The sequence below is a fragment of the Castor canadensis genome, chromosome 11 (assembly GCF_047511655.1).
Source record: "Castor canadensis chromosome 11, mCasCan1.hap1v2, whole genome shotgun sequence".
NCBI lineage: Eukaryota > Metazoa > Chordata > Mammalia > Rodentia > Castoridae > Castor > Castor canadensis.
This window is the reverse complement of record NC_133396.1, coordinates 83,924,352-83,940,745: the sequence shown is the minus strand read 5'-3', so window position 1 is coordinate 83,940,745 and position 16,394 is coordinate 83,924,352. Positions and strand designations below refer to the sequence as shown.

The 16,394-nt window shown below is 38.1% G+C and overlaps 1 protein-coding gene across 1 annotated transcript in view; it reads left to right on the top strand.

The window, feature by feature from the left end:
* The window catches only part of Axdnd1 (axonemal dynein light chain domain containing 1), a 128,703-nt gene that overhangs the window by 12,908 nt on the left and 99,401 nt on the right, over nt 1-16,394 (top strand). The window contains exons 3-7 of the mRNA XM_074047346.1: nt 676-779; nt 12,254-12,380; nt 13,294-13,379; nt 15,207-15,263; nt 15,893-15,995. Coding sequence (XP_073903447.1) covers nt 676-779; nt 12,254-12,380; nt 13,294-13,379; nt 15,207-15,263; nt 15,893-15,995 — 477 coding nt within the window. The remainder of the gene's footprint in view (nt 1-675; nt 780-12,253; nt 12,381-13,293; nt 13,380-15,206; nt 15,264-15,892; nt 15,996-16,394) is intronic.

Sequence of the window (16,394 nt, the reverse complement as noted above, 5' to 3'; positions counted from 1 at the left end):
TAGTATTACAGGAGTGAGTCACTACACCCTGCAGAATTCTGCTTTCTTATAGAGTATCCAAATGCCTTTGACTCATTTAAAATTAGTAAGACAGCGCAGAAGGCTCAGAATACCAAAAATCCCATGTTATCCTTTATATGCGGATTATAGACCTAAAATAAAAGCAGTAATATTATTGAACGTGGTCACACACTAAGGGGAGACCACACACAAGAGGAATAGGGAAAGGGAATGAAACCTAAAACTTGAATGTGGTTGATATGTTCGCTGTATAAAAGTGAATATAGTAATTTAAAATTAACAGAAGCTACTATGGGAAGGGGACTAGGAAATAGTGAAGAGGTCTGGTAGCGAAGAACCAATATGGGTTGTAATACACTTGTACATGGAAACAACACTAGGAATCTCTCTGTATAGCTATCTTTATCTCAAACTAGCAAAAATGCTATGTTTTTCTTATTATCTCATATGTTTTCAACAAAATCGGAGAACAAGAGGGCGGAACAGGTTCTGCCTGGAAGCCTGGGGGTGGGAGGAGGTGGCCCAAATAATGTATACACATGTAAGTAAATGTAAAAGCAATAAAATAAATGAAATTTAAAAAAAAAATAGACTAAATTTCATTTGACTAGAGTGCCCTCTGCTGGAAATTCATGTATTTCCCTTTTTTTCTAGGGTACCCTTCCACGTACTGTAGACCATGTCTGGCAGCACCCTGTTCGAAGGAATAAATTCAGATATCTGATTGACCATCCTGTGTCCCTGACAGGAGCCGGAAGGTAAAGAGGGAGGAGAGTGGGAGAGATACTGAGAAGCAGTCATTTTCTCATTTTGTGTGACAGCCTTCAGAAACACAGGATGGGAAGAACTATAGAATCATGGATCATGAAACTCATTTTGTGTGACAGCCTTCAGAAACACAGGATGGGAAGAACTATAGAATCATGGATCATGAAACTCATTTTGTGTGACAGCCTTCAGAAACACAGGATGGGAAGAACTATAGAATCATGGATCATGAAACTTGCAGAATCTATGCTAAGTCAGAATATAATCCAAAGGGATAAAGGACTGCATTCTGTGTGTGGTCATTATTGATATAATATCTGTAGGTGCCATGCCCTACTCAAAGGAGCATGATCTGCCAGGCTTAGAATGCCTTTAGTACCTCCTGTCTGTAGAGAGGTTTTTATACATCATAGAGGAACCATAGCTTTATGATGTGGAAAACACTGGAGAAAAAGTGCTTAATTCCTGGTTCTCTTCAAACGGAACCTTTAACCTTTCCACTGTGTAGGATCATGTTAGTCCCAGTGTCCCCCTTGCTTACATGTCACTTTTTTTTTCTTTCTAAAATTCTTTTTTTTTTTTTTTTTTTTTTTTGGTGGTACTGGGCCTTTCACTTGCTATGCAGGTGCTCTATCACTTGAGCCATGCCCCAGCCCTTTTTTGCTCTAGTTATTTTTTAGATAGGGTCCTCCATTTATGCTGGTACAAGTCTGAAACACCATCCTCCTATTTATGTTTCCTGCATAGCTGGGAACACAGATACACAGCACCATGCCCAACTTTTTCATTGAGATGGAGTCTTGCAAACATTTTACCTGGGCAGGCCTTAAACCTCCCAATCTCTGCTTCCTGAGTAACTAGGCTTATAGGTGAGCCACTATTCCTGGCTCACTTGAAAGTGGTTACCATAGTTGAATAAGTGTTCAGTCTTTCTGAAGTTACATTTCTCATCTGTAAAAAGGAAATGATAGGTTTGTTCAATTTTTTGTGCCTTCCAGGAATATTCTAAAGCACAAATGAGGTAATGAGTGCAAGAGAGCTTGTAAAAGCATGACATGCTATTTAAGTATGAGGTGTTATTACTCAGCTCTGTCAGTGCTAGACACAGTGGCTGAAACTTGGCATATTGACTTTTGTGTCCTGGGGCTTTAGTGCCATAAAGTATCTGTACTTTATTTTGTGCCTTCAGATCATGGTTATTAGTAGTAATAATTAGTAGTTATGAGATGTTTGAAGTACTTTGAAAAATTAATTATATCTGAATGTGGCAATAACTAACATGAAAGTTTTAATGTCAAATGACTCCTGAGTGGGAATCTTTAAAATGTGAAGATCAGGTAGAAAGATCATGCTCTTCTCCCCAGTCCTCACTGTAATCTTGGAACCTGTGAGAAGAGACCTCACAAGGCCAAAGGACTTTGCAGATGTGATAAAATTAAGGACCTTGAGGGAGAGAGTTTTTCCTGGATTGTCAGAGTGAATCCATCCTATTCACCTGAATGTTACAAAGTGGAAAAAGGAGGTATTTGAGGAGGTCAGAGAGATGAATCAGAAGAAAGAGGACAGATTTGGAACTTGAGAGGGCTTCAGCCTGCCATCGCTGGATCTGAAGATGGAAAAGGGGACACAAATCAAGAAGTTGGATAGGAGAGGCCAGGCTTCTGTGATAACTCAGCTAACATGAAGGAAATGCATCTCAGTCCTACAATCACAAGGAACTGGATTCATTTAACAACCCAAGTGAGACAGACACGGGTCTTCCTCTAGCACATCCAGAAATGCTGTATGTGTTAACACTGTGATTTTAGCTTTGTAAGACTGGACCTGTGTTGTACTGCTGAGTTGTAGAACTAAGACAATAAATTTGTGTTGCTTAGCTAAGTGTGTGGTACTTGTTATGGCAACATAGAAAACTAATACACATATGCACAATTAATAGTAACAAGTGATAACTTGTCCAGCAACCTTAAATATCAAGAGCACAGCAATAAGATACAGGCAGAGCAAATATCCTCTAATTTATTTTTTTGGCAGTACTAGAGTTTGAACGCAGGGCCTCACACTTGCTAGGTAAGCACGATAGCACTTGAGCCATACCCCAACCCAAGTTGACTTTCTCTTTCTCTTTTTTTTCTGATGGTTCTAGAGTTTGAACTCAGGGCCTCATGGTTGCTAGACAAGTAACCTAGCACTTGAGCCATCCCCCATTCCAAGTTGACTTTCTTTTTCTTTTTGGGGTGGTACTGGTGTTCAAATTCAGGGCCTCATGCTTGGTAGGCAGGCACTCTAGCATTTAAGCCACTCCACCGGCCCTTTTTTGTACTGTTTTTTTTGAGATATGATTGTGGGAACTTTGCCTGAACTGGCTTTGAACTGCAATCTTCCTGATCTCTGCCACCTAAGTAACTAGGACTACAGGCATGAGCCCCTGGCTCCCAGTCTCTGGATGGTTTTAATTTATGTTTCTCCTACAATGTACAAATTGACCATGTTCTCATCTGTTTAAGATCTGTTGCGTAGTTTTTTTGTGAATATGTTTTCATACACTTAAGAGCTATTTGTATTTCTTTTTCTGGGAATTGCTTAGTTTTCTATTGAATTATTATACAAGAATTGTTAGGGAATTGTCTTTTTCAGTGTTTCAAAGTGCATCTTCTCAGTTTGTGAGTTTATCTTTTTGAGTTTGCTTTGGATGGTTTTTGTCAAGTAAAGTTAAAAGACAGATGCAAATTTACCAGTCTTTTCTGTTATGGCCTCTGCACATGAAGTCTTTTCAATGCAAATGACTTGGGTCTACTGTGACTTTCAATAACTAAATGACCGTTATAGAAAATTCAAACATCTGGGTGATGAATTGAGAACATTAAACAAATTTAGTCCATCAATATGTAATTATGTCTGACATGTGGAAAGCATGGCTCTGGAAAACTCTGTGCCAAGTAGAGGAGACTTGCTTTGACAGGGAGTGGCAGGACTATGCTCATGAGGGCAGCACTGAGGATTTGGAGGATGGAGGGCATGTCTGGTGAGTAGGACCCCTCTCAGGAGTGCTTAATGCTCCAGTAAGGAGCTATCCAGTTTATGAAAACAGTATTACATGAAAGTCAAATGTAGATCACAGAATTGAAGGAAAAGCTTAAAGAGTGAGACTTCAGCAATATGAGAGGCTAAGGCAGCTTCGGGGAACCTGGTGAAAGGCTCTAAGGGACAATTATTTCAAGGTACCGTTGTGGTCATTAGCTGGTGCCTATTGTTTTCTGTCTTAGGATTCAATCACTCAGGATTCAGTCTCCTGGGAGAGTGTTTTTGGCTTACCCACTTATCCAATTACCTTCACCTTGCTTATCAGACAACTTTTTTTTTGCACTTTATTTTTCTTTAATTAAACTTATTTTGAAATAATTTTAGACTTTCAGAACAGTTGAAATAGTGGTGCTGTTGTGGTTGCTGGTGAACAGAAAATTCTAGATTCTTATATCCTACGTGGATGCATCCAGGCAGGATATGTAGTGAAGGTGATAATAAAAGCTTATTAAAGATTAAGGAAAGGAGTTATGAAAGGAATGGTAGGCCAGGTGGAAGCCAGAAGCAGAGAGAGAAAAAGAGTTCTCTTTGTTTCAAGGAATTTTTAAAAAAAACCTTTGCTAGTTAGGAATTTTTTGTCATGATTTGCGTGTAAGAGTTTAATAATGGAATGATGGCTTAGGAGGCAAGTTTCATAAACTTTTATACAGAATTGGGAAAAAGTCTATTATGGATACTTGTATGAAACAAAATTTATTTAGGAAAAATTGATGGTATATGAATTTATCATTTGATCTTTCCTAGATATGTGCTTATTTTTTGTGTGGTTTGTCAAAAATTGGCATGGCATAATTCATTTAATTTTGTCTAGTATTAAACATGATTTATGTTTGATAAAAAACCTTTGCTAACTTGTGTGTGCAGCACACACACATGGAGAAATGGCATTTTTAATCACTAAGAATCAGTGAGTAGGGAGAGGTTTGGGCTATTCCTGGGCTAGGATGGTGGGTAGCTTTGTACATATTTGTAATTGAAAAGGAGGTAGAGCGAGAGAGAGAGACACAGAGAGAGAGAAGCTCAATCTGAAATACAGTATGTTAAGTTGTATAGGTTTAAGAGTACTGAGTTTTTTTCTCTTCTTAGCCTACCTCATTACAGTTTCTGTTTACCCGATTACACAGCTTTCCCCAGCATTAACCTCCTACATAATCATGGTACATTTATGAAAACCAGGACATTAATGTTGACACAAAACTGCTAAGTAAACCTTTAATTAGTGTTTCTTTGGGTTTTCCACTACTGTAGAAGATCTTTTGAGATCGTCCCCTTCAATAGGGGAGTAAGGTGGTCCTCAGAAGGAAATTAAGGAACTGGTGCTTTAAAGAAGAGGAAAATGGATACCTGGCCAGCAAAATCAACAGATTTCCACTGTAGGTGGTAATAATGGTGTATAGGAAAGAGAGTACTATGGAATAAGAATGGAAAGTGAGATTGAATCAGACTAAAGCTGTCTACAGAATTGGGTGGGTGGGCAGAGACATCTGAAAATGTACAGTAAGAGGCATGATTAAAATGATGCTATAGGATAAAATTCAACACCATTTCATGATGAAAGCTCTGATGAAACTAGGAATGGAAGGAATGTACCTCAACATAATAAAGACTATATATGACAAGCCTGTAACCAACATAATACTAAATGGGGGAAAACAAACCATTTCCCTTAAAGTCAGGAAGAAGACAAGGGTGCCCACTCTACCCACTACTATTTAACATAGTCTTGAAATTCCTAGCCAGAGCTATAAGACAGGAAGAAGAAATAAAAGTAATACAAATAGGTAAGGAAGAAGTCAAACTGTCCCTATTCACAGACAACATGACTTTATAGCTCAAAGACCTGAAAAATTCCACTGAAAAAACTCCTAGACCATAAACAGCTTCAGCAAAGTAGCAGGATACAAAATTAACTTAAAAAAATCAATAATCTTTCTATACACCAACAATGAACAGACTGAGAAAGAATATAAGAAAACAATTCCATTACAATAGCCTCAAAAAATCCCAAATATCTAGGAATAAACTTAACAAAGGACGTGAATGACCTCTATAAGGAAAACTACAAACCATTGAAGAAAGAAATCAAAGAAAACTACAGAAGATCAAAAGGTCTCCCATGCTCATGGATTGGTAGAATCAACATAATAAAAATGGCTGTACTACCAAATGCAATCTACATATTCAATGCAATTCCCATCAAAATCCCAATGACATTCATCACAGAGATTGAAATATCTACCCTAAAGTTCATCTGGAAGCCTAAAAGACTGTGAATAACCAAGGCAATACTGAGCAAAAAAGAGCAACACTGGAGGTATCACAATACCTGACTTCAAACTATACTACTGAGCCATAGCAATAAAAACATAATGGTACTGGCACAAAAACAGATATGAAGACCAGTGGAACAGAATAGAAGATTCAGATATAAATCCACACGGCTTACACCCACCTAATTTTTGACAAAGTCACCAAAAACATACGATGGAGAAAAGACAGCCTCTTCAACAAATGTTGCTGGGAAAACTGTATATCTGCATGCAGAAAACTGAAACTAGATCCATGTCTTTCACCCTGTACAAGTATCAACTCAAAGTGGATTAAAGACCTTAATATAAGATCTGAAATCTTGAAGCTAGTACAGGAAAGAGCAGGGAATACACTGGAAACAATAGGCATAGGCAATGACTTCCTCAGTAGAACCCAAGTGGCTCAGCAACTAAGAGAAAGGATTGACTAATGGGACTATATGAAATTAAAAAGCTTCTGCACAACAAAAGAATGGTCTCTAAATTGAAGAGGCTGCCCACAGAATGGGAGAAAATCTTTGCTAGCTGTACATCTGAGAAGGGTTTGATAACCAGAATATACAGGGAGCTCAAAAACCTAAACTCCCTCCAAAATCAATGACCCAATGAAGAAATGGGCAAATGAATTGAGCAGAGCCTTTTCAAAGGAAGAAGTCCAAATGGCTAAAAACCACATGAAAAATGCTTACCATCCCTGACCATAAAGGAAATGCAAATTAAAACTACATTAAGATTCCACCTTACTCCTATTGTAGAATAGCTACCATCAAGTATGAGTGCATATATTAAAAAGACTGAAAGATCCCAAATCAATGACCTAATGATACATCTCAAACTCCTAGAAAAACAAGAACAAGCAAATCCCAAAACAAATAGAAGGAGAGAAATAATAAAAATAAGAGCTGAAATCAATGAAATAGAAACCAAAAAAACCATACAAAGAATTAATGAAACAAAAAGTTGGTTCTTTGAAAAAGTAAACAAGATCGATAGACCCCTGGCAAACCTGACTAAAATGAGGAGAGAAAAAACCCAAATTAGTAGAATCAGGAATGCAGAAGGGGAGATAACAACAAACACCATGGAAGTCCAGGAAATCATCAGAGACTACTTTGAGAACCTATATTCAAATAAATTTGAAAATCTTAAAGAAATGGACAGATTTCTAGATACATATGATCATCCAAAACTGAACCAAGAGGAAATTAATCACCTGAATAGACCTATAACACAAAATGAAATTGAAGCAGCAATCAAGAGTCTCCCCAAAAAGAAAAGTCCAGGACCTGATGGATTCTCTGCTGAATTCTATCAGACCTTTAAAGAAGAACTGACACCAACCCTCCTTAAACTGTTCCACGAAACAGAAAGGGAAGGAAAACTGCCGAACACATTTTATGAAGCCAGTATTACACTTATCCCAAAACCAGGCAAAGAACTATAGGCCAATCTCCTTAATGAACATTGACGCAAAAATCCTCAACAAAATAATGGCAAACCGAATTCAACAACACATCAAAAAGATTATTCACCACGACCAAGTAGGCTTCATCCCAGAGATGCAGGGGTGGTTCAACATACGAAAATCAATAAACGTAATAAACCACATTAACAGAAGCAAAGACAAAAACCACTTGATCATCTCAATAGATGCAGAAAAAGCCTTTGATAAGATCCAATACCATTTCATGCTAAAAGCTCTAAGAAAACTAGGAATAGAAGGAAAGTACCTCAACATTATAAAAGCTATATATGACAAACCTACAGCCAGCATTATACTTAACGGAGAAAAACTGAAACCATTCCCTCTAAAATCATGAACCAGACAAGGATGCCCACTATCCCCACTCCTATTCAACATAGTACTGGAATTCCTAGCCAGAGCAATTAGGCAAGAAGAAGGAATAAAAGGAATACAAATAGGTAAAGAAACTGTCAAAATATCCCTATTTGCAGACGACATGATCCTATACCTTAAAGACCCAAAAAAACTCTACTCAGAAGCTTCTAGACATCATCAATAGCTATAGCAAGGTAGCAGGATATAAAATCAACATAGAAAAATCATTAGCATTTCTATACACTAACAATGAGCAAACGGAAAAAGAATGTATGAAAACAATTCCATTTACAATAGCCTCAAAAAAAACCAAATACCTAGGTGTAAACCTAACAAAAGATGTGAAAGATCTCTACAAGGAAAACTATAAACTTCTGAAGAAAGAGATTGAGGAAGACTATAGAAAGTGGAGAGATCCCATGCTCATGGATTGGTAGAATCAACATAGTAAAAATGTCGATACTCCCAAAAGTAATCTACATGTTTAATGCAATTCCCATCAAAATTCTAATGACATTCATTAAAGAGATTGAAAAATCTACCATTAAATTTATATGGAAACACAGGAAGCCACGAATAGCCAAGGCAATACTCAGTCAAAAGAACAATGCAGGAGGTATCACAATACCTGACTTCAAACTATATTACAAAGCAATAACAATAAAAACAGCATGGTACTGGCACAAAAACAGACATGAAGACCAGTGGAACAGAATAGAGGACCCAGATATGAAGCCACACAACTATAAGCAACTTATCTTTGACAAAGGAGCTAAAAATATACGATGGAGAAATAGCAGCCTCTTCAACAAAAACTGCTGGGAAAACTGGTTAGCAGTCTGCAAAAAACTGAAACTAGATCCAGGTATATCACCCTATACCAATATTAACTCAAAATGGATCAAGGATCTTAATATCAGACCACAAACTCTAAAGTTGATACAGGAAAGAGTAGGAAATACTCTGGAGTTAGTAGGTATAGGTGAGAACTTTCTCAATGAAACCCCAGCAGCACAGCAACTAAGAGGCAGCATAGATAAATGGGACCTCATAAAGCTAAAAAGCTTCTGTTCATCAAAAGAAATGGTCTCTAAACTGAAGAGAACACCCACAGAGTGGGAGAAAATATTTGCCAACTATACATCAGACAAAGGACTGATAACCAGAATATATAGGGAATTTAAAAAACTAAATTCTCCCAAAACTAATGAACCAATAAAGAAATGGGCAAGTGAACTAAACAGAACTTTCTCAAAAGAAGAAATTCAAATGGCCGAAAAACACATGAAAAAATGCTCACCATCTCTAACAATAAAGGAAATGCAAATTAAAACCACACTAAGTTTCCACCTCACCCCTGTTAGAATAGCCATCATCAGCAACACCACCACCAACAGGTGTTGGCGAGGATGTGGGGAAAAAGGAACCCTCTTACACTGTTGGTGGGAATGTAAACTAGTACAACCACTCTGGAAAAAAATTTGGAGGCTACTTAAAAAACTAGACATTGATCTACCATTTGATCCAGCAATCCCACTCTTGGGGATATACCCAAAAGACTGTGACACAGGTTACTCCAGAGGCACCTGCACACCCATGTTTATTGCGGCACTATTCACAATAGCCAAGTTATGGAAACAGCCAAGATGCCCCAGCACTCACGAATGGATTAAGAAAATGTGGTATCTATACACAATGGAATTTTATGCAGCCATGAAGAAGAACAAAATGTTATCATTCGCTGGTAAATGGATGGAATTGGAGAACATCATTCTGAGTGAGGTTAGCCTGACCCAAAAGACCAAAAATTGTATGTTCTCCCTCATATGTGGACATTAGATCAAGGGCAAACACAACAAGGGGATTGGACTTTGAGCTCATAATAAAAGCGAGAGCACACAAGGGAGGGGTGAGGATAGGTAAGACACCTAAAAAATTAGCTAGCATTTGTTGCCCTTAACGCAGAGAAACTAAAACAGGTATCTTAAAAGCAACTGACGCCAATAGGAAAAGGGGACCAGGAACTAAAGAAAAGGTTAGATCACAAAGAATTAACCTAGAAGGTAACACACACGCACAGGAAATTAATGTGAGTCAACTCCCTGTATAGCTATCCTTATCTCAACCAGCAAAAACCCTTGTTCCTTCCTATTATTGCTTATACTCTCTCTACAACAAAATTAGAAATAAAGGCAAAATAGTTTCTGCTGGGTATTGAGGGGGTGGGGGGGAGTAGGAGGGGGCGGAGTGGGTGGTAATGGAGGGGGTGGGGGCAGGGGGGAGAAATGACCCAAGCCTTGTATGCACATATGAATAATAAAATAAATAAATAAATAAATAAATAAATATATGGACAAAAAAAAAAACACAAACAACAACAAAGGTTGGCAAGGATGTGGGGAAAAAGGAGCCCTCATACACTTTTAGTGCTATTGTAAGCTAGTACAACCACTATGGAAAACAGTATGCAGGCTTCTTAAAAAACTAAAAATAGACCTGACATAGGATCCAGAAGTACCACTCCTTGGGAGATATACCTGAAGGATTGTGAGTCAGCTTATAACAAAAGCACCTACATACCCATGTTTATTGTAGCACTCTTCACAATAGCCAAGCTATGGAAATAGCCAAGATGCCTCACTACTGACGAATGGATTAAGAAAATATGTATTTATATACAATGGAATTTTACTCAGCCATAAAGAGGAATGAAATTTTGTCATTCGCAGGTAAATGGATGGAACTGGAGAACATCATCTTTAGTGAAGTTAACCAAACTCAAAATGCCAAGAGCCTCATTGTCTCTCTCATTTGTGCAATAGAACTAACACAAATGCAGCAATATTATAGGGGAGGGGAGGAGATGAAGGAGAATGGTAGAGGAGGTGAATTTTCATGTATGATATATTTGATACATTGTAAGAACCTGTGTAAATGCCACAATGTACCCCCACCCATCACAACAATAAAGGGAAAAAAATAAAATGGTGCTATAGGGAAATTGCCAGCCATGGTGATACACGCCTATAATCCCAGTACTCAGGAGATTGAGGCAGGAGGATTGGGAGTTTGAGGCCAGCCTTGGCTAAAAGCAAGACCTTGTCTCAAAAAAAAAAAAAAAAAAGAAAAACCAAAACTAACTAACTAACTAAATAAATAGAATAAAATGGTGCTACAGTGAGATGAATCTGGCAGAAGTGTATAGTTTATACTAGAGGGACTTGGGAACCTGTATAAAAAGTAATGACAACTTTAGCATTGACAAGAGATGAGGAACAACCACTATAATGACATGAGGGTGACCATAGAATTAGTAAGCGTAAGCAATAGATCAGATATTGAGGACAAAGAACAGGAAGGAATCAGTTATGGATGTTGAGATTTCGATGTGGGATGTGGTGTGTTTACTGACAGAATAGGTGAGTATGGGAGGGTAAAAAGATAGACTAGAAGAACTCAGTAGTACCTGGAGGTAATAGCAGGGTAAGGTGGCATTTGATGGTATTGCCAAGGGAAAAGGTATAGGGGAGGGAACAGTAGAGAGATGAAGACACAGCTTTATGGAGCTTTTCTGCTTAGAAGTAGGCAGGCACAGAGAAGTCCAAGAAGGAGCAGTTAGGACAAGAGGACCCAGAGTGTCTAGACACACAGGGAATAGAAGGGAAAAGTGGTTTTACCCAGAGAGCTGGTCAATCCTAGAAAATATTCCAGGCAAGAGGAGTGGGAGATAACTGCTAAGGGATTATTTAACTTGGCAGTGGGAACCATCATCAGCTCTCTGGAGAATGGTTTCCAAAGAGAGTCATAGGCAGAAATCAGATTGCAAGGAAATTCTAGGAAGCTGAACGTTCAACAGACAGTAAGAGAATGATAGGTAAACATAGCAGTCGTGGCAATATGGCAGCAAGGTGTGGTCAAGGAAAGGATTTGGAAGGGGCATGTATCAGTAGAGTGGGAATATGCAGAAGTTGTGATGGATAGGGTGAGAGTCCTGAGCGTGCAGACCAAGGTCGAACCCGTAGAGCCCATGGTGGAAGGAAATTTGCCTTAAACAAAGACTGAAGGGAAGAGTGTTTCTGATGTGAACAGGAAATTTCAGGTGGAGGAGAGAAGACTGAGGGAAAATCAGGTTCAAGACCTCAATCTTCTTAGCACAGCATGAGGTTGGAGGTCAGTTTTGCTGACATAAGTGACCATTTTGCCCACTCTTATTTAGTTTCTTATTTTCTAGGGATATTTCTTTTCTGTATGATGTTAAGTACGTAAAAGGAGAGAGCAAGGAGAATGAACTTTGTCCCCCACGTTCACATCCCAGCCATTCTTTACAGCCACGTGACGGTGCTATTGTGCCTCATAAGGTAACAGATTGGACAAATAATCTCCTAAATTATTTCCTCCCAAATAAAGCACTACCATATTCTTAACGGCAACGTGCATTGCTCACCTGTCTTTATAGCATTCTCTAGTTCTTTTTTTAAAAGGTTATTTAGTGGGAAAAGATCAAAGCTATGTTAAGCCATTTTCCAAACCATTCAGAATGAGAGACCAGATCCCCTCCCCTAGAAAGCCACATATAATGTAGAATTCTTATCCTTGGTGTCTTTCTAAGTTGAATTGTTAAGTTTCCTACTGAATTAAAAAAAAGAGATGAATGAATATAGTTGACCCTCCATAACTGAGGGTTCCACATCTATATATACAACCAACTATGGATGGAAAATACTTGAAAAAGAAAATTGCATCTATACTGAACATGTTTTTTCTTGTCATTATTCCTGAAACAATTCAGCATGACAACTGTTTACATAGCATTTACATTTTATTAGGTTTTATAAGTAATGGAGATGATTTAAAGTAAATGAGAGGATATACATAGGTTCTATGCAAATACTACACCTTTTTTTTTTTTCCTGCGATAGTGGGGATTGAACTCAGGGCCTCACGCTTGTAGTGCAGGTCCTCCACCACCTGAGCCTTACCCCAGTCATCCATCATTTTATAGTATGGGCTTCTGAGCATCTGTGGGGGTCTGGAGCCAGCTCTCCTCAGATACTGAGAGTAGATTGTACTCAAACTAAAATAACTCTCTAATTCAGGTTTATTTTTCAAATGTGTACGCTGCTTCAAGTTTTCTTGTCATCTGCTATGACATTCCTTATTAATATTGTCATTTCTCTAACCGAAATCTTTCAACTTAATAAATAGTATGCCTTTGATTTAGGAACCAGGATTTGTGTAACTTTTTTCTTTTTTCATCATTTTCTTTCTAAGCCAAAGACATTAACAGATACTTTGATTCCTGAAGAATTTCATATTGTGTCAAGTACAGGAGTTTCGGGTTTGGAGTGTTACGATGAGTGAGTACTTATGATATATATTGACTACCTGAGCTGTTGACCTGTTTCTTCTTCCCACACACCGAAGAACTCATGAATAGTGCACTCTTGTTTCTAGTGTAATGAGGAAACATTTGGGCTAGCAGCCCTATTACAATTTAGGAAAGATATTGAAAAACAGAAAAATTTAAGAGAGTTTGGAGCCAGGCATGGTGGCTCACTGCTGCAATCCCAGTGACTTGGGAGGCATAGGTAGGAGGATTGCTGTGCAAGCCTGGCAGGGGCAAAAAGTGCGAGACCCTATATGAAGAAGAAATAACTAAAAAGCAAAAAGAGTCAGAGGCATGGTTCAAGTGGTAGAACAGTTGCCTCACAAGTGCAAGGATCTGAGTTCAAAACCCCAATATTGCAAAATAACAGTCTTTGGAATTTTCATGATTAAATTGTTCTTTGTCTTTTCCTGCCATTTAGTTCGAAGTTTTTAAAAAATGGAACTTGTTCTGAGTGCTTAACTATGCCCTTTAGGAAAGGTTTTGGACCATGACCTTGCAGACCAAGGAAAGTAGCCCTCTAAGCCAGAATTTCATGACACAGGCTCTGGGGCTTTGCTCTCGTCTCAGAGTAGTCATCTCACTTTCATTGATTCCTATTTATGCCATTGAAATGGGATCCTGTTTTTATTTTCTTGAATGTATCAAAGTTTAAAAAACTGGAACTTTGGGACAAGGTTTTATAATAAATATCCAGAGGCTCTCTATTTATTTATTAAATAATTCAGGGCCTATGCTTTCTTGGCAGGTACTCTACCACTTGAGCCACACTCAAGTGTGGCTAGCTACTTTTCAGATAGGGTCTTGCACCTATAGCCAGGCTATACTGCAATCCTCCTACCTATGCCTTCTGTGTAACTGGAATTACAGACAAGTAACACCACACCTGGCTTGTTTGTTGAGATGTAGTCTTGCTAACTTTTTGCCTGGGCTAGCCATGGACTATGATCTTCCTGATCTCTGAGTAGCTAGGATTACAGGTGTGTGCCACCCCCACTGGCGTCAATGGCTGTCACTCTTTGGATTTTATCCAATATATACGCTATATGGCATTTCCTTATGATAGTGGGCTTCAGAACAACATTTTGCCAAAGATGTTTGCCAACTAAATGGACTCATATTTTTGGTAACTTTTTTTTTTTTGGAGGCAGGGTCTCACAATGTAGGTTAGGCTGGCCTCAAACTCTCAGTCCTCATGCCTCAGCTTCCTGAGTGTTGGGATTATAGACATGTTTCACCACACCTAGCCCTCTGTCCTTCCACCTTTGCAAAGGCTGAAAGGCATTTTTTTAATGAAGCGTGGAAATTTTTATATTTTGACATACCAAGGGTTGTGAGTAATTATCCTTTACTAAAAATGTTCCAAAATGATAAATGTCATTATAACTGTCTGTAGATATCTATGGATATTTAAGTCTTATCTTGCATGCATATGATGGACCATTTTGATTGCCTCCCAGCTTCTCAATTCCATGATGTCTTAAGTTTATCATGTGATTTATTTCAACTTCAGTCCTGGAATGAGCCATGAATCACTTCTCCAAGGAGTACTGATCTCTTTTAGTGGAGAACAGTATTTAGAAATCAACATTCTGGGTACTGGATATGCCCACTGACAAACAAGCCAGAATCTTTCTTCCCTCTCTCCCTCCCTCCCTCCCTCCCTTCCTTCCTTTTTCTGGTGCTGGGGATCAAACCCAGGGCCTTGTGCATGCTAATTCATGCTCTACCGCTGAGCTACATGCCCAGCTCTGGAGTATTTTCTTAAAATAACATTTACTTGCCTTATTTATTGTAGCAAATACACTACTCTTCTCACAGATAGTGAAAACAGGCTACTGCTCTTCCCATCCATGTAAGTATGATGTATTTTCTAAAATTGTCACTTGGAAAAAATTGATTACGTACACATATATTACTTTTTCTTGGTATTTTGTAAAAAATATTAACATAGCAGAGACCCAGAACAGTAATTGTCTATGATTCTGATTAGAAATCAGTTGTTTTCCTATGTTCAATTGCATACTCAAATTTACATAGATCGAGCATAGTGTTTAAGTACTGTGAAATCCTTTTGCATTCTGTATTTAACCATCAGCATTTCTTCCTTTTGCTAGTCTTTTTCCCCTTATTTTTCTTTGATCCTTTTCTTCTCTCCCCTTGTGGGGTAACCAACATTAACAGTCGGGTGTTTATCTCCATGTTTTTTCTATGTTCTTAATACCCTACATAGTAGTTATGTAGAATTTTAGGAGGGGAGAATTGATTTCTTTTTTTTTTTTTTAAGTTAAGAGCATACTATTTGCATTTTTTTTTGTTTTTCACTGCATTATGCTATCCTACCAGATCAATAAATAAGAGTTTAATGCTTCAAAATGCCATTAATGTTCCATAGCGTATACATTTTCTTTGCGTATTGAATGTTCTTTTTGAAGATGACCTGTTGTAATTCTAATCACCTAAGTCTGAATCTTCATCTTTCAGGAAACCGAATAAAAGAGTGGAAGTGATGCTGCTGAATGATGTGATGGATACTATGCTGCAGAGGGCTGGTGAAGAAAGTCAGGAGTACACAGGGCCCACCAAGGTAACTGTGAAATCAGGGGAAGCCAGGCTGGCAAAGATTTTTCTCACATTCTTTGGGTTGTTTCTTCAGTTTGGTGACTGTTTCCTTTGCTGTGTAGAGGCTTTTTAATTTCATGTAGTCCCGTTTTTTGATCCTTTCTCTTAATTGCTGAGCTATTGGCATTCTGCTCATAAAGTTATTACCTATGCCTGTATGTTCCACTGTATTCCCTACTCTTTCCTGAAGTAATTTCAGAATTTTAAAACTTACATTAAGATCTTTGATCTAGTACAAAGTGAGAGCCTGGGACCTAGTTTCAATCTTCTACATGTATATATCCAGTTTTTGCAGTATCATTTGTGAAGAGGCTAATTTTCTCCAACACATATTTTGGGCTCCTTTATCAAAAATCAAATGACT